At 46.8% G+C, this 26,941-nt stretch overlaps 1 protein-coding gene across 1 annotated transcript in view; it reads left to right on the forward strand.

Annotated features, from left to right (window-relative positions):
- The first annotated feature begins 4,081 nt into the window (after positions 1-4,081).
- Positions 4,082-26,941, forward strand: part of LOC110487783 (uncharacterized) — a 34,078-nt gene continuing 11,218 nt past the window's right edge. Inside the window, exons 1-12 of the mRNA XM_090198806.1 lie at positions 4,082-4,478; positions 7,298-7,849; positions 8,217-8,334; positions 9,104-9,211; positions 14,902-14,964; positions 16,866-16,916; positions 17,057-17,137; positions 17,481-17,543; positions 17,678-18,313; positions 18,591-18,641; positions 20,183-20,242; positions 20,346-20,423. Of these exons, the coding sequence (XP_090054932.1) occupies positions 7,840-7,849; positions 8,217-8,334; positions 9,104-9,211; positions 14,902-14,964; positions 16,866-16,916; positions 17,057-17,137; positions 17,481-17,543; positions 17,678-18,313; positions 18,591-18,641; positions 20,183-20,242; positions 20,346-20,423 (1,319 nt within the window). The 5' untranslated portion in view covers positions 4,082-4,478; positions 7,298-7,839. The remainder of the gene's footprint in view (positions 4,479-7,297; positions 7,850-8,216; positions 8,335-9,103; positions 9,212-14,901; positions 14,965-16,865; positions 16,917-17,056; positions 17,138-17,480; positions 17,544-17,677; positions 18,314-18,590; positions 18,642-20,182; positions 20,243-20,345; positions 20,424-26,941) is intronic.

Below are 26,941 nucleotides of genomic sequence, written 5' to 3' on the forward strand. Positions count from 1 at the left end.
AGGGCGAGGTTCAGGTGTGACGGTGGGCGGGGGAGAGAGAGAGGGTGGGAGACGGAGGGCGGGGTTCAGGTGTGAGGGCGGGCGGGGGAGAGAGAGAGAGAGGGTGGGAGACGGAGGGCGGGGTTCAGGTGTGAGGGCGGGCGGGGGAGAGAGAGAGGGTGGGAGACGGAGGGCGGGGTTCAGGTGTGAGGGCGGGCGGGGGAGAGAGAGAGGGTGGGAGACGGAGGGCGGGGTTCAGGTGTGAGGGTGGGCGGGGGAGAGAGAGAGGGTGGGAGACGGAGGGCGGGGTTCAGGTGTGAGGGCGGGCGGGGGAGAGAGGGTGGAAGACGGAGGGCGGGGTTCAGGTGTGAGGGCGGGCGGGGGAGAGAGGGTGGAAGACGGAGGGCGGGGTTCAGGTGTGAGGGCGGGCGGGGGAGAGAGGGTGGAAGACGGAGGGTGGGGTTCAGGTGTGAGGGCGGGCGGGGGAGAGAGGGTGGAAGACGGAGGGCGGGGTTCAGGTGTGAGGGCGGGCGGGGGAGAGAGGGTGGAAGACGGAGGGCGGGCGGGGGAGAGAGAGAGGGTGGGAGACGGAGGGCGGGGTTCAGGTGTGAGGGCGGGCGGGGGAGAGAGAGGGTGGGAGACGGAGGGCGGGGTTCAGGTGTGAGGGCGGGCGGGGGAGAGAGAGGGTGGGAGACGGAGGGCGGGGTTCAGGTGTGAGGGCGGGCGGGGGAGAGAGAGGGTGGGAGACGGAGGGCGGGGTTCAGGTGTGAGGGCGGGCGGGGGAGAGAGGGTGGAAGACGGAGGGCGGGGTTCAGGTGTGAGGGCGGGCGGGGGAGAGAGAGGGTGGGAGACGGAGGGCGGGGTTCAGGTGTGAGGGCGGGCGGGGGAGAGAGAGGGTGGGAGACGGAGGGCGGGGTTCAGGTGTGAGGGTGGGCGGGGGAGAGAGAGGGTGGGAGACGGAGGGCGGGGTTCAGGTGTGAGGGTGGGCGGGGGAGAGAGAGGGTGGGAGACGGAGGGCGGGGTTCAGGTGTGAGGGTGGGCGGAGGAGTGGAAGGGCAGGGTTTAGGTTGAAATGCCTGACATTCCTTCTAGTATAATGAGCCATGGTGAGACTCCCTGCTGCTAGGCTGAGCTGTTTAACTGGTTTAGCCCTCAGAGTGTAGGGGAGAGGGATGGGGGGGGTTGAGGAAAGAGCAAGCAGGTACCATAGACTTCACAGTTTACACTGACTATGAGCTGAAGTGAAACATTGGCACTAAAACCAAGCAGTTTCCTCATCCTTACACTCTACTCAGTCATATAGGTTCACTGTAAAGAGACCATGTGTAAAATTAACATCCCTCCCATGTCTCCACCCTGATCTATTTGAATAAGACTAAATATGTGTAAATTAACATCCCTCCCATGTCTCCACCCTGATCTATTTGAATAAGACTAAATACAGTGCCTTGCGAAAGTATTCGGCCCCCTTGAACTTTGCGACCTTTTGCCACATTTCAGGCTTCAAACATAAAGATATAAAACTGTATTGTTTTGTGAAGAATCAACAACAAGTGGGACACAATCATGAAGTGGAACAACATTTATTGGATATTTCAAACTTTTTTAACAAATCAAAAACTGAAAAATTGGGCGTGCAAAATTATTCAGCCCCCTTAAGTTAATACTTTGTAGCGCCACCTTTTGCTGCGATTACAGCTGTAAGTCGCTTGGGGTATGTCTCTATCAGTTTTGCACATCGAGAGACTGACATTTTTTCCCATTCCTCCTTGCAAAACAGCTCGAGCTCAGTGAGGTTGGATGGAGAGCATTTGTGAACAGCAGTTTTCAGTTCTTTCCACAGATTCTCGATTGGATTCAGGTCTGGACTTTGACTTGGCCATTCTAACACCTGGATATGTTTATTTTTGAACCATTCCATTGTAGATTTTGCTTTATGTTTTGGATCATTGTCTTGTTGGAAGACAAATCTCCGTCCCAGTCTCAGGTCTTTTGCAGACTCCATCAGGTTTTCTTCCAGAATGGTCCTGTATTTGGCTCCATCCATCTTCCCATCAATTTTAACCATCTTCCCTGTCCCTGCTGAAGAAAAGCAGGCCCAAACCATGATGCTGCCACCACCATGTTTGACAGTGGGGATGGTGTGTTCAGGGTGTTGCTTTTACGCCAAACATAACGTTTTGCATTGTTGCCAAAAAGTTCAATTTTGGTTTCATCTGACCAGAGCACCTTCTTCCACATGTTTGGTGTGTCTCCCAGGTGGCTTGTGGCAAACTTTAAACGACACTTTTTATGGATATCTTTAAGAAATGGCTTTCTTCTTGCCACTCTTCCATAAAGGCCAGATTTGTGCAATATACGACTGATTGTTGTCCTATGGACAGAGTCTCCCACCTCAGCTGTAGATCTCTGCAGTTCATCCAGAGTGATCATGGGCCTCTTGGCTGCATCTCTGATCAGTCTTCTCCTTGTATGAGCTGAAAGTTTAGAGGGACGGCCAGGTCTTGGTAGATTTGCAGTGGTCTGATACTCCTTCCATTTCAATATTATCGCTTGCACAGTGCTCCTTGGGATGTTTAAAGCTTGGGAAATCTTTTTGTATCCAAATCCGGCTTTAAACTTCTTTACAACAGTATCTCGGACCTGCCTGGTGTGTTCCTTGTTCTTCATGATGCTCTCTGCGCTTTTAATGGACCTCTGAGACTATCACAGTGCAGGTGCATTTATACGGAGACTTGATTACACACAGGTGGATTGTATTTATCATCATTAGTCATTTAGGTCAACATTGGATCATTCAGAGATCCTCACTGAACTTCTGGAGAGTTTGCTGCACTGAAAGTAAAGGGGCTGAATAATTTTGCACGCCCAATTTTTCAGTTTTTGATTTGTTAAAAAAGTTTGAAATATCCAATAAATGTCGTTCCACTTCATGATTGTGTCCCACTTGTTGTTGATTCTTCACAAAACAATACAGTTTTATATCTTTATGTTTGAAGCCTGAAATGTGGCAAAAGGTCGCAAAGTTCAAGGGGGCCGAATACTTTCGCAAGGCACTGTATGTGTAAATTAACATCCCTCCCATGTCTCCACCCTGATCTATTTGAATAAGACTAAATATGTGTAAATTAACATCCCTCCCATGTCTCCACCCTGATCTATTTGAATAAGACTAAATATGTGTAAATTAACATCCCTCCCATGTCTCCACCCTGATCTATTTGAAGAAGACTAAATAAGGGCAGGGTTGTGTACTGTAAACACTATCTGGTGTGGATGTTCATTTTGAGAGTTAATCTATTATGTTGCTATTGACAACTGTGCTTTGGAGCAGATGGTAGATGTTGGAGGACGCAGGTGTTCTGAGAAAGCGTGTCTCACACACACACATCTGTGACCTAACACCCTGTTCTGCCTACATCTACACCTCATGGTCCCATGGTTTAACTATTCATAGGTCAGCCGACTGACAGTGTTACCCAGGTCTGTCTTACAAGAGACTGCTATTAACTTAAACACACCTTATCAAGATGAGGCATGTTTTAATGGGGCTACATCATAATTGCCTCTAGCTTGGAAGAGAAATAGAGAGGCTTATTGAACTCGTAACATTACAAAGCAAATAGCAGTCCTGGTGTTTATTTAACACGTAGACTTTAAAGTGTGACCCAATTGTTAGAGAATATCCACAGTCACTGTTCTCAGATGTGTTGATGTCTCTGTCTCTTTCTGATGTCTCCCTGTCCAGTAAGCATGAGAGAAACAGTTTTATAGGAGCCTGTGTGTGTGTCGTCTGTGTGTGTGTGTATGTTTGGGTCATGCTCTACACTCCTACTGGCTATGCCAAGTATGTTCCTGCTCATCTGGCTCTCAGGTATGTGTTAAAAGAGAGGAGAATAAGCAGTAAACAAAACTCACTTCTTACCAATCTCACCCCTACACAAACACACACACACCCTAACACACACACCCCCTGGGTGGTGGCGTAGCCTCTAGGACTGTCTGAGTTAGTCTGTGTCCACGCCAGTTTCTGTTCAAACACCTGTCAGCTTGTCACACAGCTAGTCACACTCCCTCTCTCTCCGTTCACACACAGACCTAGCAATCTTTTACCTATACTTTTGTCCCTCACCTGCACTCACTCTACCTGTGTGGGATTCTCTACAGTTTGGGAGACCGTCTGTCCCTCACCTGCTCTCACTCTACCTGTGTGGGATTCTCTACAGTTTGGGAGACCGTCTGTCCCTCACCTGCTCTCACTCTACCTGTGTGGGATTCTCTACAGTTTGGGAGACCGTCTGTCCCTCACCTGCTCTCACTCTACCTGTGTGGGATTCTCTACAGTTTGGGAGACCGTCTGTCCCTCACCTGCTCTCACTCTACCTGTGTGGGATTCTCTACAGTTTGGGAGACCGTCTGTCCCTCACCTGCTCTCACTCTACCTGTGTGGGATTCTCTACAGTTTGGGAGACCGTCTGTGGATACAGTATCCAGTGAAAGTAGGTACTTTTTACTCCTGTTGCTTATTAGGTTATTTTGTGCCATGTTTGTCAGGGCTTTTAGAATGTGGATTCTCTCTTTCTTGACCCTCTCTTTTTCAATCAGTATAGATCAGGAATATAATCAATCATATCCTTTGCTAACGGTTTAATGTTATGCTAAATCCTCAGACCCTGACAGACACCTACGATGGTTGTCAGGCAGTCTGTTTGTCCCCCCAGAACCATTATTCTCTGTGCCTTGTTTGCCATAATTGCCTGTCATATGAGCCTTTCCATCCTTCTGCTCCCTTACCGTACCTTATCATTTAACGTGTGTGTCTGTGTCTGTGTCTGTGTCTCTGTGTGTGTCTGTGTCTGTGTGTGTGTGTGCGTGTGTCTGTGTCTGTCTGTGTGTGTCTGTGTCTGTGTGTGCGTGTCTGTGTGTGTCTGTGTGTGTGCGTGTCTGTGTGTGTGTGTGTGTGTGTGTGTGTCTGTGTCTGTGTGTCTGTCTGTGTGTGTGTGAGTCTGTGTGTGCGTGTGTGCGTCTGTGTGTGTGTCTGTGTGTGTGTGTGCGTGTGTCTGTGTCTGTGTGTGCGTGTGTCTGTGTGTGCGTGTGTGTGTCTGTGCGTGTGCGTCTGTGTGTGTGTCTGTGTGTGTGTGTGTGCGTGTGTCTGTGTGTGTGTCTGTCTGTGTGTGTGTGAGTCTGTGTGTGCGTGTGTGCGTCTGTGTGTGTGTCTGTGTGTGTGTGTGCGTGTGTCTGTGTCTGTGTGTGCGTGTGTCTGTGTGTGCGTGTGTGTGTCTGTGCGTGTGCGTCTGTCTGTGTCTGTGTGTGTCTGTGTGTGTGTGTGTGCGTGTGTCTGTGTGTGTGTGTGTCTGTGTGTGTCTGTGTCTGTGTGCGTGTGTCTGTGTGCGTGTGTGTGTGTGCGTGTGTGTGTGTGTGTCTGTGTGTGTGTGTCTGTGTGCTGGTGTGTGTGTGCGTGTGTCTGTGTGTCTGTGTCTGTGTGTGCGTGTGTGTGTGTGTCTGTGTGCGTGTCTGTGTGTGCGTGTCTGTGCGTGTCTGTGTGTGCGTGTGTCTGTGTGCGTGTCTGTGCGTGTCTGTGTGTGCGTGTGTCTGTGTCTGTGTGCGTGTCTGTGTGTGTGCGTGTGTCTGTGTGTGTGCGTGTGTGTGCTGGTGGTGTGTATCTTGTAAAATGTATCATGTGTGTAGACTGGTGTGTATCATGTATGATCAATACAGTATCTAAGCCTTCAGTCTATTTGATCTGTCCTCACTGGCAGAAGGTATTCAGAAAGAGACATTCCACTGCCTCAGGCTGTGAATTTACCACTGGGGCATCATTTGCATAGTGAAATTGACAGCACTCCCTTTTATTTGGCATGAGGTCAACTTTGCCTGTCGTTTGATTAGGAAAAATCATAACAGTGTTTTATTACAATTTCCACTTGCTTTCAGTTTCCTGAGGAGAAATGTGAGTGAGCCGTTTGTGTTTGATTAGGGATAAGAGAAAGACACCTGTGAATTGTGTAATATATTTGTAGTTCATTTCTATCAAGCCACTTCATTGAATATTTGTGAGAAAAAGCAAGCAGACCAGGTTTTAATTAACATCTCAGACCCTACTTCTAAAACCATACGTTGAGGAATTATGTTTGCTCCAGTTTGTGTGTGCATGCGTGTGCATGTGTGTGTATGTGTGTGTGTGCATCTATCTTTGGCTGACAGAGGGTATGTTTGCTCCAGTTTGTGTGTGCATGCGTGTGTATGTGTGTGTGTGTGTCCATCTATCTTTGGCTGACAGAGGGTATGTTTGGTCGTTCGGCAGTAAGTGGTAGGACAGGCTCACCTGCATAATTAAAGGATGGCTGTGGAATGTCTATCACATGTTCCTGTTCCTTACATGAGGAGAGGGAAACTGCCAACCCTGCTTTTGACTGAGACTGAACAGTTGTAGAACAAACTAGAGGGGTAAGCCCGAATGGCCTGCAACCCTGAGTGTGTCAGTCCCAACACCGATACCAATACTGTACACCAAGAGGTCCAATCTTATCAAATATACACAAGGACCAAGTGGGACAGAGACTAGGGCTTGTTTCTGGACCCAACCTCTCTTAATCAAATCAAATGTATTTATATAGCCCTTCTTACATCAGCTGATATCTCAAAGTGCTGTACAGAAACCCAGCCTAAAACATCAAACAGCAAGCAATGCAGGTGTAGAAGCACAGTGGCTAGGAAAAACTCCCTAGAAAGGCCAGAACCTAGGAAGAAACCTAGAGAGGAACCAGGCTATGAGGGGTGGCCAGTCCTCTTCTGGCTGTGCCGGGTGGAGATTATAACAGAACATGGTCAAGATGTTCAAATGTTCATAAATGACCAGCATGGTCATTTATAATAATAATAATCACAGTAGTTGTTGAGGGGGCAACAGGTCAGCACCTCAGGAGTACATGTCAGTTGGCTTCTCATAGCTGATCATTCAGAGTATCTCTACCGCTCCGGCTGTCTCTAGAGAGTTGAAAACAGCAGGTGTGGGACAGATAGCACGTCCGGTGAACAGGTCAGGGTTCCATAGCCGCAGGCAGAACAGTTGAAACTGGAGCAGCAGCACGGCCAGGTGGACTGGGGACAGCAAGGAGTCATCATGCCAGGTAGTCCTGAGACATGATCCTATGGCTCAGGTCCTCCGAGAGAGAGAACGAGAGAATTAGAGAGAGCATACTTAAATTCACACAGGACACCGGATAAGACAGAAGAAATACTCCAGATATAACAGACTGACCCTAGCCCCCCGACACATAAACTAACCTATGTCTGTACTGCTGTCTGTGGTACTCAGGGAGACAGTGGAGGAATCATAGGAACCAGATTGGGAGCCAGCGGAGGAATCATAGGAACCAGATTGGGAGCCAGCAGAGGAATCATAGGAACCAGATTGGGAGCCAGCGGAGGAATCATAGGAACCAGATTGGGAGCCAGCAGAGGAATCATAGGAACCAGATTGGGAGCCAGCGGAGGAATCATAGGAACCAGATTGGGAGCCAGCGGAGGAATCATAGGAACCAGATTGGGAGCCAGCGGAGGAATCATAGGAACCAGATTGGGAGCCAGCGGAGGAATCATAGGAACCAGATTGGGAGCCAGCAGAGGAATCATAGGAACCAGATTGGGAGCCAGTGGAGGAATCATAGGAACCAGATTGGGAGCCAGCAGAGGAATCATAGGAACCAGATTGGGAGCCAGCGGAGGAATCATAGGAACCAGATTGGGAGCCAGCAGAGGAATCATAGGAACCAGATTGGGAGCCAGCGGAGGAATCATAGGAACCAGATTGGGAGCCAGCGGAGGAATCATAGGAACCAGATTACAAACGACCCGACTATGTCAAAAGGTGAGTTGACAGGTTTACTGACTGACTGAGCGGATTTCAGTAGGATGAGCATGTGATAGTGTATTTCCTACCATTGTAAGATGTGTTAGTAGGTCCATACCAAGGGGATGAGGTGATGGATACCATGTTTATTGCACTATAGTTCCATCCATTCCTGCGGTGTGATCAGTGTGAAGTATGTATCATAATGCTGTTTTCTCTTAATCAGATGGTGCGTGCATGTGTGTGTGGGATTGTTTCATTATTATGTGCACGTGTGTGTGTGTTTCTGTCTAATGTATGTGTGTGTGTGTGTGTGTGTTTCTGTTTCTGTCGTGTGTGTGTGTGTGTGTGTTTCTGTCTAACGTGTGTACTGTGTGTGTTTCAGAGGGGGACAGAGCATCAGTGTTGAAGACCTCTAAGGTTCGGACCAAGCTGAAGGGAGATGCCAGCTGGATGCAGAGACTCAGTGAACCTCAGTCTGAAACAGAGGAGAAGAAACCATGGTAACGCAGACAGACAGACAGAGAGACAGAGAAACAAAGTCATTAGAATGAAGTTAGTCACATTAGTCTGGTTTACCAGCCAGATCTCTCTACGTGGTATCAGTTAACACTGGGGATGAGGCTCCATTCATATGGACCCTATTCAATGTCTCTCCCCATTCTCACGCCCTCTCTCTCTCTCCTACCCTCTCTCTCTCTCTCTCTCTCTCTCTCTCTCTCTCTCACTCTCTCTCTCTCTCTCTCTCTCCTATCCCCTCTCTCTTGCTCTCTCTCTCTCCTACCCCCTCTCTCTCTCGCTCTCTCTCTCCTACCCCCTCTCTCGCTCTCTCTCTCCTACCCCCTCTCTCTTGCTCTCTCTCTCTCCTACCCCCTCTCTCGCTCTCTCTCTCTCTCCTACCCCCTCTCTCGCTCTCTCTCTCTCCTACCCCCTCTCTCTCTCCTACCCCCTCTCTCGCTCTCTCTCTCTCCTACCCCCCCTCTCTCTCTCTCTCGCTCTCTCTCTCTCTCTCTCTCTCTCTCCTACCACCTCTCGCTCTCCCTCTCTCTCTCTCCTACCCCCTCTCTCGCTCTCTCTCTCACCCCCTCTCTCGCTCTCTCTCTCTCTCCTACCCTCTCTCTCTCCTACCCTCTCTCTCTTTCGCTCTCTCTCCATCTCCCTCTCTCCTACACCCCTCTCCCTCTCTCTCTCCATCTCCCTCTTGCTCAGCCTATCTCCTCCCTCCTCCCTCTCTCTCTCCCTCTCCCCCTCTCTCTCTCCCTCTCTGAACAGGATGGCAGAAGTTAGAGTGAATCGACTGAATGGAGCCCCTATAGACAGCCCAATAGCCTCTCCCACATCCAAGACCCCTCCCTCCCCCACCAGACCTGCAGAAGATAGGTAAACACTACACACCCACCTCAACACTACACACCCACCTCAACACTACACACTGACACCCACCTCAACACTACACACCCACCTCAACAATACACACTGCCACCCACCTCAACACTACACACTGACTCCCACCTCAACACTACATACTGACACCCACCTCAACACTACACACTGACACCCACCTCAACACTACACACCCACCTCAACAATACACACCCACCTCAACAATACACACTGACACCCACCTCAACACTACACACTGACTCCCACCTCAACACTACACACTGACACCCACCTCAACACCACACACTCACTCCCATCTCAACACTGCACACTGACCCCCACCTCAACATTACACACTGACCCCCACCTCAACACTACACACTGACTCCCATCTCAACACTACACACTGACTCCCATCTCAACATTACACACTGACACCAAACTCAACACTACACACTGACCCCCACCTCAACACTACACACTGACACCCACCTCAACATTACACACCCACCTCAACATTACACACTGACCCCCACCTCAACACTACACACTGACTCCCACCTCAACACTACACACTGACCCCCACCTCAACACTACACACTGACCCCCACCTCAACACTATACACTGACACCCACCTCAACACTACACACCCACCTCAACACTACACACTGACACCCACCTCAACACTACACACTGACACCCACCTCAACATTACACGCCCACCTCAACATTACACACTGACTCCCACCTCAACAGTACATACTGACACCCACCTCAACATTACACACCAACCCACCTCAACACTACACACTGACACCCACCTCAACACTACACACTGACACCCACCTCAACACTACACACTGACACCCACCTCAACACTTCACACTGACCCCCAGCTCAACACTACACACTGACCCCCACCTCAACAGTACATGCTGACCCCCACCTCAACACTACACACTGACCCCCACCGCAACACTACACACTGACACCCACGTCAACATTACACACCCACCTCAACACTACATACTGAAACCCACCTCAACACTACACACTGACCCCCACCTCAACACTACATACGGACACCCGCCTCAACACTACATACGGACACCCACCTCAACACTACATACAGACCCCCACCTCAACACTACACACTGACACCCACGTCAACATTACACACCCACCTCAACACTACATACTGAAACCCACCTCAACACTACACACTGACCCCTACCTCAACACTACATACGGACACCCACCTCAACACTACATACAGACACCCACCTCAACACTACATACTGAAACCCATCTCAACACTACATACTGAAACCCACCTCAACACTACATACTGAAACCCACCTCAACACTACACACTGGCACCCACCTCAACACTACACACTGACACCCACCTCAACACTACACACTGACACCCACCTCAACATTATACACCCACCTCAACACTATACACTGACCCCCACCTCAACACTACACACTGACCCCCACCTCAACAGTACATGCTGACCCCCACCTCAACACTACACACTGACACCCACCTCAACACTACACACTGACACCCACCTCAACACTACACACTGACACCCACCTCAACACTACACACTGACCCCAGCTCAACACTACACACTGACCCCCACCTCAGCAGTACATGCTAACCCCCACCTCAACACTACACACTGACCCCCACCTCAACACTACACACTGACACCCACGTCAACATTACACACCCACCCCCACCTCAACACTACATACGGACACCCACCTCAACACTACATACGGACACCCACCTCAACACTACATACAGACCCCCACCTCAACACTACACACTGACACCCACGTCAACATTACACACCCACCTCAACACTACACACTGACACCCACCTCAACACTACACACCCACCTCAACAATACACACTGCCACCCACCTCAACACTACACACTGACTCCCACCTCAACACTACATACTGACACCCACCTCAACACTACACACTGACACCCACCTCAACACTACACACCCACCTCAACAATACACACCCACCTCAACAATACACACTGACACCCACCTCAACACTACACACTGACTCCCACCTCAACACTACACACTGACACCCACCTCAACACCACACACTCACTCCCATCTCAACACTGCACACTGACCCCCACCTCAACATTACACACTGACCCCCACCTCAACACTACACACTGACTCCCATCTCAACACTACACACTGACTCCCATCTCAACATTACACACTGACACCAAACTCAACACTACACACTGACCCCCACCTCAACACTACACACTGACACCCACCTCAACATTACACACCCACCTCAACATTACACACTGACCCCCACCTCAACACTACACACTGACTCCCACCTCAACACTACACACTGACCCCCACCTCAACACTACACACTGACCCCCACCTCAACACTATACACTGACACCCACCTCAACACTACACACCCACCTCAACACTACACACTGACACCCACCTCAACACTACACACTGACACCCACCTCAACATTACACGCCCACCTCAACATTACACACTGACTCCCACCTCAACAGTACATACTGACACCCACCTCAACATTACACACCAACCCACCTCAACACTACACACTGACACCCACCTCAACACTACACACTGACACCCACCTCAACACTACACACTGACACCCACCTCAACACTTCACACTGACCCCCAGCTCAACACTACACACTGACCCCCACCTCAACAGTACATGCTGACCCCCATCTCAACACTACACACTGACCCCCACCGCAACACTACACACTGACACCCACGTCAACATTACACACCCACCTCAACACTACATACTGAAACCCACCTCAACACTACACACTGACCCCCACCTCAACACTACATACGGACACCCGCCTCAACACTACATACGGACACCCACCTCAACACTACATACAGACCCCCACCTCAACACTACACACTGACACCCACGTCAACATTACACACCCACCTCAACACTACATACTGAAACCCACCTCAACACTACACACTGACCCCTACCTCAACACTACATACGGACACCCACCTCAACACTACATACAGACACCCACCTCAACACTACATACTGAAACCCATCTCAACACTACATACTGAAACCCACCTCAACACTACATACTGAAACCCACCTCAACACTACACACTGGCACCCACCTCAACACTACACACTGACACCCACCTCAACACTACACACTGACACCCACCTCAACATTATACACCCACCTCAACACTATACACTGACCCCCACCTCAACACTACACACTGACCCCCACCTCAACAGTACATGCTGACCCCCACCTCAACACTACACACTGACACCCACCTCAACACTACACACTGACACCCACCTCAACACTACACACTGACACCCACCTCAACACTACACACTGACCCCAGCTCAACACTACACACTGACCCCCACCTCAGCAGTACATGCTAACCCCCACCTCAACACTACACACTGACCCCCACCTCAACACTACACACTGACACCCACGTCAACATTACACACCCACCCCCACCTCAACACTACATACGGACACCCACCTCAACACTACATACGGACACCCACCTCAACACTACATACAGACCCCCACCTCAACACTACACACTGACACCCACGTCAACATTACACACCCACCTCAACACTACATACTGAAACCCACCTCAACACTACACACTGACCCCCACCTCAACACTACATACGGACACCCACCTCAACACTACATACGGACACCCACCTCAACACTACATACAGACACCCACCTCAACACTACATACTGAAACCCACCTCAACACTACACACTGGCACCCACCTCAACACTACACACTGGCACCCACCTCAACACTACACACTGACACCCACCTCAACACTACACACTGACACCCACCTCAACATTACACACCCACCTCAACACTATACACTGACCCCCACCTCAACACTACACACCCACCTCAACACTACACACCCATCTCAACACTACACACTGACACCCACCTCAACACTACACACCCACCTCAACACTACATACTGACCCCCACCTCAACACTACACACCCACCTCAACACTACACACCCACCTCAACACTACACACCCACCTCAACACTACACACTGACACCCACCTCAAAACTACACCCCCACCTCAACACTACACACCCAATTCAACACTACACACTGACATCCACCTCAACACTACACACCCACCTCAACACTACACACTGACACCCACCTCAACACTACACACCCACCTCAACACTACATACTGACACCCACCTCAACACGACATACTGACACCCACCTCAACACTACACACTGACCCCCACCTCAACACTACATACGGACACCCACCTCAACACTACATACAGACTCCCACCTCAACACTACATACAGACTCCCACCTCAACACTACACACTGACCCCCACCTCAACACTACACACTGACCCCCTCTTCAACACTATACACTGACACCCACCTCAACACTACACACTGACACCCACCTCAACAGTACATACTGACACCCACCTCAACATTACACACCAACCCACCTCAACACTACACACTGACACCCACCTCAATACACACTGACACCCACCTCAACACTACACACTGACCCCCACCTCAACACTACACACTGACACCCACGTCAACATTACACACCCACCTCAACACTACATACTGAAACCCACCTCAACACTACACACTGACCCCCACCTCAACACTACATACAGACACCCACCTCAACACTACATACTGAAACCCACCTCAACACTACACACTGGCACCCACCTCAACACTACACACTGACACCCACCTCAACATTACACACCCACCTCAACACTACACCCTGACACCCACCTCAACACTACATACTGACACCCACCTCAACACTACACACTGACACCCACCTCAACATTACACACCCACCTCAACACTATACACTGACCCCCACCTCAACACTACACACCCACCTCAACACTACACACCCACCTCAACACTACACACCCATCTCAACACTACACACTGACACCCACCTCAACACTACACACCCACCTCAACACTACACACCCACCTCAACACTACATACTGACCCCCACCTCAACACTACACACGCACCTCAACACTACACACTGACACCCACCTCAAAACTACACCCCCACCTCAACACTACACACCCACCTCAACACTACACACTGACACCCACCTCAACACTACACACCCACCTCAACACTACTTACTGACACCCACCTCAACACGACATACTGACACCCACCTCAACACTACATACTGACACCCACCTCAACACTACACACTGACACCCACCTCAACACTACACACTGACTCCCACCTCAACACTACATACTGACACCCAACTCAACACTACACACCCAACTCAACACTACACACTGACACCTCAAAACACAAACCACAAAACATGTTCTTCATCATAAACTGCCCACAAACTTCTCGTTCCTAAATAAAGAGCACCATCTCCAGGATACCTCATCAGGTAAAACAGACCTCCACCATTGCATCACTTGGTCAAATGCTTATTCAATGTAATACATTCATTAATTGTGAATAATCCAAAAGGTGAATAATCCTATATATTTTTTCAGAGGGGTTTTTACCGAGACAGACACCAAGCCTGCTGCCAACTCATCTACATCCAATGGCTTCAGGTAAATAAAGTACTGTTACAGCTCTACTGACAGCAGTAATGTCAGAGCTCTACTGGCAGCAGTAATGTCAGAGCTCTACTGACAGCAGTAATGTCACAGCTCTACTGGCAGCAGTAATGTCAGAGCTCTACTGACAGCAGTAATGTCACAGCTCTACTGGCAGCAGTAATGTCACAGCTATACTGGCAGCAGTAATGTCACAGCTCTACTGGCAGCAGTAATGTCACAGCTCTACTGGCAGCAGTAATGTCACAGCTCTACTGGCAGCAGTAATGTCACAGCTCTACTGACAGCAGTAATGTCAGAGCTCTACTGACAGCAGTATTGTCACAGCTCTACTGACAGCAGTAATGTCACAGCTCTACTGACAGCAGTAATGTCACAGTTCTACTGACAGCAGTAATGTCACAGCTCTACTGACAGCAGTAATGTCACAGCTCTACTGACAGCAGTAATGTCACAGCTCTACTGGCAGCAGTAATGTCAGAGCTCTACTGGCAGCAGTAATGTCAGAGCTCTACTGGCAGTAGTAATGTCACAGCTCTACTGACAGCAGTAATGTCACAGTTCTACTGACAGCAGTAATGTCAGAGCTCTACTGACAGCAGTAATGTCACAGCTCTACTGGCAGCAGTAATGTCAGAGCTCTACTGGCAGTAGTAATGTCACAGTTCTACTGACAGCAGTAATGTCACAGTTCTACTGACAGCAGTAATGTCACAGCTCTACTGACAGCAGTAATGTCACAGCTCTACTGACAGCAGTAATGTCACAGCTCTACTGACAGCAGTAATGTCACAGCTCTACTGGCAGCAGTAATGTCACAGTCTACTGACAGCAGTAATGTCACAGCTCTACTGACAGTAGTAATGTCACAGTCTACTGACAGCAGTAATGTCACAGCTCTACTGACAGTAGTAATGTCACAGTCTACTGACAGCAGTAATGTCACAGTTCTACTGACAGCAGTAATGTCACAGTCTACTGACAGCAGTAATGTCACAGCTCTACTGACAGCAGTAATGTCACAGCTCTACTGACAGCAGTAATGTCACAGTCTACTGACAGCAGTAATGTCACAGCTCTACTGGCAGCAGTAATGTCACAGCTCTACTGACAGCAGTAATGTCACAGCTCTACTGGCAGCAGTAATGTCACAGCTCTACTGGCAGCAGTAATGTCACAGCTCTACTGACAGCAGTAATGTCAGAGCTCTACTGGCAGCAGTAATGTCACAGTTCTACTGACAGCAGTAATGTCACAGTTCTACTGGCAGCAGTAATGTCACAGTCTACTGGCAGCAGTAATGTCACAGTCTACTGACAGCAGTAATGTCAGAGCTCTACTGGCAGCAGTAATGTCACAGCTCTACTGACAGCAGTAATGTCAGAGCTCTACTGGCAGCAGTAATGTCACAGTTCTACTGACAGCAGTAATGTCACAGTTCTACTGGCAGCAGTAATGTCACAGTTATACTGGCAGCAGTAATGTCACAGTCTACTGACAGCAGTAATGTCAGAGCTCTACTGACAGCAGTAATGTCACAGTCTACTGACAGCAGTAATGTCACAGCTCTACTGGCAGCAGTAATGTCACAGCTCTACTGACAGCAGTAATGTCACAGCTCTACTGGCAGCAGTAATGTCACAGCTCTACTGGCAGTAGTAATGTCACAGTTCTACTGGCAGTAGTAATGTCACAGTTCTACTGACAGCAGTAATGTCACAGTTCTACTGACAGCAGTAATGTCACAGCTCTACTGACAGCGGTAATGTCACAGCTCTACTGATAGCAGGGACTCTATTAAATAGAGTAGAGTCTATTCTGTGTACTCAGTCTATCATTTAGACAGACAATGCCCTGTTAGATGGCTTGATTACATGGTGTCCTTCTATTTGCAGTGGGTCAACATCCAGCTTCACCAAGAGGCCTTCAGAGAGCTACAAGAGAATGTAAACCTTATACAATTCATATGAGTAAACTCGGTGAATGTGTTTGAGTGTGTGACGCTGTGTGTGGTAAAGGATTATCAGAGATAACTGTAGTGACTGTGTTTGATAAGTACTGTATGTGTGTGTGTCCTTCCCTCCAGAGCTCCTCACACAGTGTGTCCCACCTCAAACCTCCCAGTTCAAACTGAGGACCAGTTTTCTCCAGAAGAGAAGGAGAAACGGTGAGAAACACAAAAAGTGCATCCCAAAATGCACCCTATTCCCTTTATAGAAGTCTACTTTTGACCAGGGCCCTATACTGTATAGGGCCCTACATAGGGAATAGGGTGCCATTTCAGATGCAGCCTGCGAAACTCTTATTTTACCTCAGGAAATATATCTTTCTTTCTTTCTCTCTTTCTTTCTTTCTCTCTCTCTTTCTTTCTCACTTTCACTCTTTCTTTCTTTCTTTCTTTCTTTCTTTCCCTCTTTCACTCTCCATCTCTTTCATTCTCTCCATCTCTCTCTCCATCTCTCTATTCCTCTGTTTGTGTCTTATCACCTGTTCTCCTGTTCACCTGACAGTTGTACTGACAAACCACCAGAAACCTCCCTGACCACAGATGTTACATCTTTTGTGGCTAAAAGGTAATTGATGCCTGTCAAAGAACCGTCCTGACTTGTTTTGTCCCGTATGGAAAATGACGATGTTGTCTGAAAGGAAAGGCTTGACGGGAGATGTTTCGTTTTTCTGACATGTTGTTTTTCTTGTGTGTCTAAAGGGTGGTGATCACAGACAATGACGACTCTGTCTTCACTGAGACTCCCTCTGTCCCCAAAGAACCAGCTGCACTATCTGTGAAAGGCGTCCCTCCTGTATCTGTGAAAGATGTCTCTCCTGTATCTGTGAAAGACGTCCCTCCTGTGTCTGTGAAAGATGTCTCTCCTGTATCTGTGAAAGACGTCTCTCCTGTTTCTGTGAAAGACGTCTCTCCTGTATCTGTGAAAGACGTCTCTCCTGTATGTGTGAAAGATGTCTCTCCTGTATGTGTGAAAGATGTCTCTCCTGTATGTGTGAAAGACGTCTCTCCTGTATGTGTGAAAGACGTCTCTCCTGTATCTGTGAAAGGTGTCCCTCCTGTATGTGTGAAAGGTGTCTCTCCTGTATCTGTGAAAGACATCCTCCTTTCAACCCCTGTCATAGTTGACACCCCAGCAGTGATTGACCTTTATGAGGGCATGAAGCCAGGGCGTACCAAAGTGGCCACTGAGCTGTCCCCAGAGAGTAGTGTCCTGTTGAAAGTGGTCTCCCCAGTGTCCCCTGTCCCATACAAACCAGTGAAGACAGATCCTGCCCCAGTGGACACTCTGACAGCCCTGTCTGACACACTCATCTCCTTCGACACAGGTTCATCCAGGTACAGTATTGATTCATTACTGTATCTATTCATTTGAAAAAGTATAGATAGAAACATTTGGACGTATTGACCAAACAATGATCAGGTATGTGGCACCACAGTGTGTGTAGTGTTGAGAACAGACCATTTTATTTACATTATGGGTAGGGCTCTGGGTGAGACTATTAAAGTTGGTCCAACCCATTGTCTTTAGAAAACCTCCATTAGTCAGTTGTACAGTTTGAACCCCAGATAGCTGTAGTCCAATAACACAAAGTGTATCTCCCATCCCCCATAGCTCCAGAGTCCCTGACCCAGTATGGACAGAGACAGCAGAGCCAGAGGACAGGTAGGAAACCACAGAGACACACTTCCTCATTCACGTCATAGTGGGTGATATGAAACCGGTTACAGTAGGTTACTAATGACGTGTATTCATTAGGGCACACCGTACCAAACCGTAACAAAATGCTTTGCAATGAAAACTAGTGTTTATTGGACACCTTCAGGTTAGTCCTTCCCTGTTTCAGTCGCTTCCGTTTGGTGTCTAGTGAATACACCCCTGGTGTCAACGGTCATTCTGTACTTCTACACTGAGTGAACAAAACATTAGGAACACTTTCCTAATAACGAGTTGCACCCCCCTCAGAACAGCCTCAATTCATTGGGGCTATGGGCAATACAAGGTGTTGAAAGCGTTCCACAAGGATGCTGCCCCATGTTGACTCCAATGCTTCCCACAGTTGTGTCAAGTTGGCTGGATGTCCTTTGGGTGGTGAACCATTCTTGAATCACGTGTGAAACTGTTAAGTGTGGAAAAACCCAGCAGTGTTGCAGTACTCGACACAAACTGGTGGAACCTGGCATTTACTACCATACTCCGTTCAAAGGCATTTAAATATTGTGTCTTGCCCATTCGCCCTCTGAATGGCACATACACAAACCATGTCTCAATTGTCTGAAGACTTAAAAATCCTTATTTTACCCGTCTCCTCCCCTTCATCTACACGGATTGAAGTGGATTTAACAAGTAACATCAATAAGGATCATAGCTTTCAGCTGGATGCCCCTGGTCAGTCTGTCATGTAAAGAGCAGGTGTTCAATACTCAGTGAATATTAAAACACAATCCTGCTGGTGAAGTACCTTAAATAGAACCAAAAGAGGAAGTGATCAAACAACTTTTGATACAGAATTAAATGTGGTTTTTACACAGGTGTTGTGCAGTGTGTGCATGATTGCTAGCCAGGTGCTGCTATAATAGTCTGTTAGCTGTTATAATAGTCTGTTAGCTGCTATAACAGTCTGTTAGCTGTTATAATAGTCTGTTAGCTGTTATAATAGTCTGTTATCTGTTATAATAGTCTGTTAGCTGCTATAATAGTCTGTTAGCTGCTATAATAGTCTGTTAGTTGCTACTATAACAGTCTGTTAGCTGCTATAACAGTCTATTAGCTGCTATAACAGTCTGTTAGCTGTTATAATAGTCTGTTATCTGTTATAATAGTCTGTTAGCTGTTATAATAGTCTGTTAGCTGCTATAATAGTCTGTTAGCTGTTATAATAGTCTGTTAGTTGCTACTATAAGTCTGTTAGCTGCTATAACAGTCTGTTAGCTGTTATAATAGTCTGTTAGTTGCTACTATAAGTCTGTTAGCTGCTATAACAGTCTGTTAGCTGCTATAACAGTCTGTTAGCTGCTATAACAGTCTGTTAGCTGTTATAATAGTCTGTTAGTTGCTACTATAAGTCTGTTAGCTGCTATAACAGTCTGTTAGCTGCTATAACAGTCTGTTAGCTGTTATAATAGTCTGTTAGCCGCTGCTATAACAGTCAGTTAGATGTAAACCGTTGTGCTCTTCTATTCAAGTTCTCTCTGTCTTGTCTGCAGATTGCATGGTGAGCCGATCCCTCAGCTCATGGTTGATGATCTCTTCTTTCTCACTAACGGGTTTGTTCCAACATTAACAGTTTTATTTAATACAACAATGTATCATGTCACACTATAAGCCTTGTAATTATATTATATTTTGACTCTCCTCTCCTCTGTGTAGTCTAGAAGAGGAGTTGGTAAAGCCCATCCCTCCCAGCCTAGGATCTAGGAGTCAGGAGCTTCTCAGTGGATCAGACAGGTGGGAAGAGAGGAGACCCCTTATATAAGACACTAAATCATTCCTCCATACATCACAGTGCAACTGTGTCTCTGGTTCTGATGGACCAGGGGTTAGGGGGAAACTTACTGACCAACTGTGTCTGTAGTTCTGATAGGCCAGTGGTTAGGGGGAAACTTACTGACCAACTGTGTCTGTAGTTCTGATAGGCCAGTGGTTAGGGGGAAACTTACTGACCAACTGTGTCTGTAGTTCTGATAGGCCAGTGGTTAGGGGGAAACTTACTGACCAACTGTGTCTGTAGTTCTGATAGGCCAGGGGTTAGGCGGAAACTTACTGACCAACTGTGTCTGTAGTTCTGATAGGCCAGGGGTTAGGCGGAAACTTACTGACCAACTGTGTCTTTGGTTCTGATAGGCCAGTGGTTAGGGGGAAACTTACTGACCAACTGTGTCTCTGGTTCTGATGGACCAGGGGTTAGGGGGAAACTTACTGACCAACTGTGTCTCTGGTTCTGATGGACCAGGGGTTAGGGGAAAACTTACTGACCAACTGTGTCTGTAGTTCTGATAGGCCAGTGGTTAGGCGGAAACTTACTGACCAACTGTGTCTGTAGTTCTGATAGGCCAGTGGTTAAGCGGAAACTTACTGACCAACTGTGTCTGTAGTTCTGATAGGCCAGTGGTTAGGGGGAAACTTACTGACCAACTGTGTCTGTAGTTCTGATAGGCCAGTGGTTAGGCGGAAACTTACTGACCAACTGTGTCTGTAGTTCTGATAGGCCAGTGGTTAGGGGGAAACTTACTGACCAACTGTGTCTGTAGTTCTGATAGGCCAGTGGTTAGGCGGAAACTTACTGACCAACTGTGTCTGTAGTTCTGATAGGCCAGTGGTTAGGGGGAAACTTACTGACCAACTGTGTCTGTAGTTCTGATAGGCCAGTGGTTAGGCGGAAACTTACTGACCAACTGTGTCTGTAGTTCTGATAGGCCAGTGGTTAGGCGGAAACTTACTGACCAACTGTGTCTGTAGTTCTGATAGGCTAGGGGTTAGGGAGAAACTTACTGACCAACTGTGTCTGTAGTTCTGATAGGCCAGTGGTTAGGGGGAAACTTACTGACCAACTGTGTCTCTGGTTCTGATAGGCTAGTGGTTAGGGGGAAACTTACTGACCAACTGTGTCTGTAGTTCTGATAGGCCAGTGGTTAGGCGGAAACTTACTGACCAACTGTGTCTGTAGTTCTGATAGGCCAGTGGTTAGGCGGAAACTTACTGACCAACTGTGTCTTTGGTTCTGATAGGCCAGTGGTTAGGGGGAAACTTACTGACCAACTGTGTCTGTAGTTCTGATAGGCCAGTGGTTAGGGGGAAACTTACTGACCAACTGTGTCTGTAGTTCTGATAGGCCAGTGGTTAGGCGGAAACTTACTGACCAACTGTGTCTGTAGTTCTGATAGGCCAGTGGTTAGGCGGAAACTTACTGACCAACTGTGTCTTTGGTTCTGATAGGCCAGTGGTTAGGGGGAAACTTACTGACCAACTGTGTCTGTAGTTCTGATAGGCCAGTGGTTAGGGGGAAACTTACTGACCAACTGTGTCTGTAGTTCTGATAGGCCAGTGGTTAGGCGGAAACTTACTGACCAACTGTGTCTGTAGTTCTGATAGGCCAGTGGTTAGGCGGAAACTTACTGACCAACTGTGTCTGTAGTTCTGATAGGCCAGTGGTTAGGCGGAAACTTACTGACCAACTGTGTCTGTAGTTCTGATAGGCCAGTGGTTAGGGGGAAACTTACTGACCAACTGTGTCTGTAGTTCTGATAGGCCAGTGGTTAGGGGGAAACTTACTGACCAACTGTGTCTGTAGTTCTGATAGGCCAGTGGTTAGGGGGAAACTTACTGACCAACTGTGTCTGTAGTTCTGATAGGCCAGTGGTTAGGCGGAAACTTACTGACCAACTGTGTCTGTAGTTCTGATAGGCCAGTGGTTAGGGGGAAACTTACTGACCAACTGTGTCTCTGGTTCTGATAGGCTAGTGGTTAGGGGGAAACTTACTGACCAACTGTGTCTGTAGTTCTGATAGGCCAGTGGTTAGGCGGAAACTTACTGACCAACTGTGTCTGTAGTTCTGATAGGCCAGTGGTTAGGGGGAAACTTACTGACCAACTGTGTCTCTGGTTCTGATAGGCCAGTGGTTAGGCGGAAACTTACTGACCAACTGTGTCTGTAGTTCTGATAGGCCAGTGGTTAGGGGGAAACTTACTGACCAACTGTGTCTGTAGTTCTGATAGGCCAGTGGTTAGGGGGAAACTTACTGACCAACTGTGTCTGTAGTTCTGATAGGCCAGTGGTTAGGCGGAAACTTACTGACCAACTGTGTCTGTAGTTCTGATAGGCCAGTGGTTAGGGGGAAACTTACTGACCAACTGTGTCTGTAGTTCTGATAGGCCAGTGGTTAGGCGGAAACTTACTGACCAACTGTGTCTGTAGTTCTGATAGGCCAGTGGTTAGGGGGAAACTTACTGACCAACTGTGTCTGTAGTTCTGATAGGCCAGTGGTTAGGCGGAAACTTACTGACCAACTGTGTCTGTAGTTCTGATAGGCCAGTGGTTAGGGGGAAACTTACTGACCAACTGTGTCTGTAGTTCTGATAGGCCAGTGGTTAGGGGGAAACTTACTGACCAACTGTGTCTGTAGTTCTGATAGGCCAGTGGTTAGGGGGAAACTTACTGACCAACTGTGTCTCTGGTTGTCTCTCCCTCATGCTCAGTCTCTCCCCCTAGCCTCTAACCTCTCCCGCTAGCCTCTACCCTCTCCACGCTAGCCTCTACCCTCTCCCGCTAGCCTCTACCCTCTCCCGCTAGCCTCTACCTTCTCCAACCTAGCCTCTACCCTCTCCCGCTAGTCTCTACCCTCTCCCGCTAGCCTCTACCCTCTCCAGCTAGCCTCTTACCTCGACTACCTGCCACTACTAAATCTACTAATACTACTACTACCTGTCACTACTAAATCTACTACTACCTGGCACTACTAAATCTACTACTACTACCTGTCACTACTAAATCTACTACTACTAATACTACCTGTCACTACTAAATCTACTACTACTAATACTACCTGCCACTACTAATACTACCTGCCACTACCTGTCACTGCTAAATCTACTACTACTACTACCTGCCACTACTAAATCTACTACTACTACTACTACTACTACCTGCCACTACTAATGCAATCTCACCATGCAATCTCACCATGCAGTCACTACTAAATCTACTTCTATTACTACTACTATTACTACTACTACCTGCCACTACTAAATCTACTACTAATACTACCTGTCACGACTAAATCTACTACTACTACTACTATTACTACTACCTGCCACTACTAAATCTACTACTTCTACTACTATTACTACTACTACCTGCCACTACTAATACTACTACTACTACTACTACTACCTGTCACTACTAAATCTACTACTTCTACTACCTGCCACTACTAAATCTACTACTAATACTATTACTACTACTACCTGCCACTACTAAATCTACTACTACTACTACTACTACTACCTGCCACTACTAAATCTACTACTTCTACTACTATTACTACTACTACCTGCCACTACTAAATCTACTACTACTACTACTACTACCTGCCACTACTAAATCTACTACTTCTACTACTATTACTACTACTACCTGCCACTACTAAATCTACTACTAATACTACTACTACTACTACTACTACCTGCCACTACTAAATCTACTACTTCTACTACTATTACTACTACTACCTGCCACTACTTAATCTACTACTAATGCTACTACTACTACTACTACTACCTGCCACTACTAAATCTACTACTACTACTAATACTACTTGCCACTACTAAATCTACTACTACTACTAATACTACCTGCCACTACTAAATCTACTACTACTACTAATACTACCTGCCACTACTAAATCTACTACTACTACTAATACTACCTGCCACTACTAAATCTACTACTAATACTAATACTACCTGCCACTACTAAATCTACTAATACTAATACTACCTGCCACTACTAAATCTACTAATACTACCTACCACTACTAAATCTACTAATACTACCTGTCACTTCTAAATCTACTAATACTACCTGTCACTACTAAATCTACTACTAATACTACCTGTCACGACTAAATCTACTACTACTACTACTACTACTACTACTAAATCTACTACCACTACTACTACTACCACTACCTGCCACTACTAAATCTACTAATACTACCTGCCACTACTAAATCTACTAATACTACCTGCCACTACTAAATCTACTACTACTACTACCTGCCACTACTAAATCTACTACTACTACTACTACTACCTGCCACGACTAAATCTACTACTACTACTACTACCTGTCACTACTAAATCTACTACTACTACTACTACTAAATCTACTACTACTACTACTACCTGCTACTACTAAATCTACTACCACTACTACCTGCCACTACTAAATCTACTACTACTACTACCTGCCACTACTAAATCTACTACTACTACTACTACTACTACCTGCCACTACTAAATCTACTACTACTACTACTACTACTACCTGCTACTACTAAATCTACTACTACTACTAATACTACTACCTGCCACTACTAAATCTACTACTGCTACTACTAAATCTACTACTACTACTACTACTACTACCTGCCACTACTAAATCTACTACTTCTACTACTATTACTACTACTACCTGCCACTACTTAATCTACTACTAATGCTACTACTACTACTACTACTACCTGCCACTACTAAATCTACTACTACTACTAATACTACTTGCCACTACTAAATCTACTACTACTACTAATACTACCTGCCACTACTAAATCTACTACTACTACTAATACTACCTGCCACTACTAAATCTACTACTACTACTAATACTACCTGCCACTACTAAATCTACTACTAATACTAATACTACCTGCCACTACTAAATCTACTAATACTAATACTACCTGCCACTACTAAATCTACTAATACTACCTACCACTACTAAATCTACTAATACTACCTGTCACTTCTAAATCTACTAATACTACCTGTCACTACTAAATCTACTACTAATACTACCTGTCACGACTAAATCTACTACTACTACTACTACTACTACTACTAAATCTACTACCACTACTACTACTACCACTACCTGCCACTACTAAATCTACTAATACTACCTGCCACTACTAAATCTACTAATACTACCTGCCACTACTAAATCTACTACTACTACTACCTGCCACTACTAAATCTACTACTACTACTACTACTACCTGCCACGACTAAATCTACTACTACTACTACTACCTGTCACTACTAAATCTACTACTACTACTACTACTAAATCTACTACTACTACTACTACCTGCTACTACTAAATCTACTACCACTACTACCTGCCACTACTAAATCTACTACTACTACTACCTGCCACTACTAAATCTACTACTACTACTACTACTACTACCTGCCACTACTAAATCTACTACTACTACTACTACTACTACCTGCTACTACTAAATCTACTACTACTACTAATACTACTACCTGCCACTACTAAATCTACTACTGCTACTACTAAATCTACTACTACTACTAATACTACTACCTGCCACTACTAAATCTACTACTACTACTACCTGCTACTACTAAATCTACTACTACTACTAATACTACTACCTGCCACTACTAAATCTACTACTACTGCTACTACTGCTACTACTGCTACTACTACCACCTGCCACTACTAAATCTACTACTATTATTATTACAACTCCTACTACCTGCTACTACTACCACCTGCCACTACTAAATCTACTACTGCTACTACTACCACTACTACTACTACTACTAAATCTACTACTACTACTACCACCACTACTACCACTACTACTACTACTACTACTACTACTACTACTACTACCACTACTACCACTACTACTACTACTACTACTACTACTACTTCATTGTGTTCAATTATAACAGTAACATATAATGATATTATTTCAACAGAGATATTGTCTCGACAGAGGTAGTGTCCCCTGACAGTTCGACCCCTAGTACTGACTCCAGGTGAGATATACTGTTCCTGTCTACTGAGAGAGACCACCTGTTAGATATACTGTACCTGTCTACTGAGAGAGACCACCTGTTAGATATATTGTACCTGTCTACTGAGAGAGACCACCTGTTAGATATACTGTACCTGTCTACTGAGAGAGACCACCTGTTAGATATACTGTACCTGTCTACTGAGAGAGAACACCTGTTAGATATACTGTACCTGTCTACTTAGAGAGACCACCTGTTAGATATACTGTACTGGTCTACTAAGAGAGACCACCTGTTAGATATACTGTACTGGTCTACTAAGAGAGACCACCTGTTAGATATACTGTACCTGTCTACTGAGAGAGAGAACACCTGTTATATATACTGTACCGGTCTACTGAGAGAGACCACCT

The sequence above is a fragment of the Oncorhynchus mykiss genome, chromosome 14, assembly GCF_057628025.1.
Source record: "Oncorhynchus mykiss isolate SJ-2025 chromosome 14, ASM5762802v1, whole genome shotgun sequence".
Taxonomy (NCBI): Eukaryota; Metazoa; Chordata; class Actinopteri; order Salmoniformes; family Salmonidae; genus Oncorhynchus; species Oncorhynchus mykiss.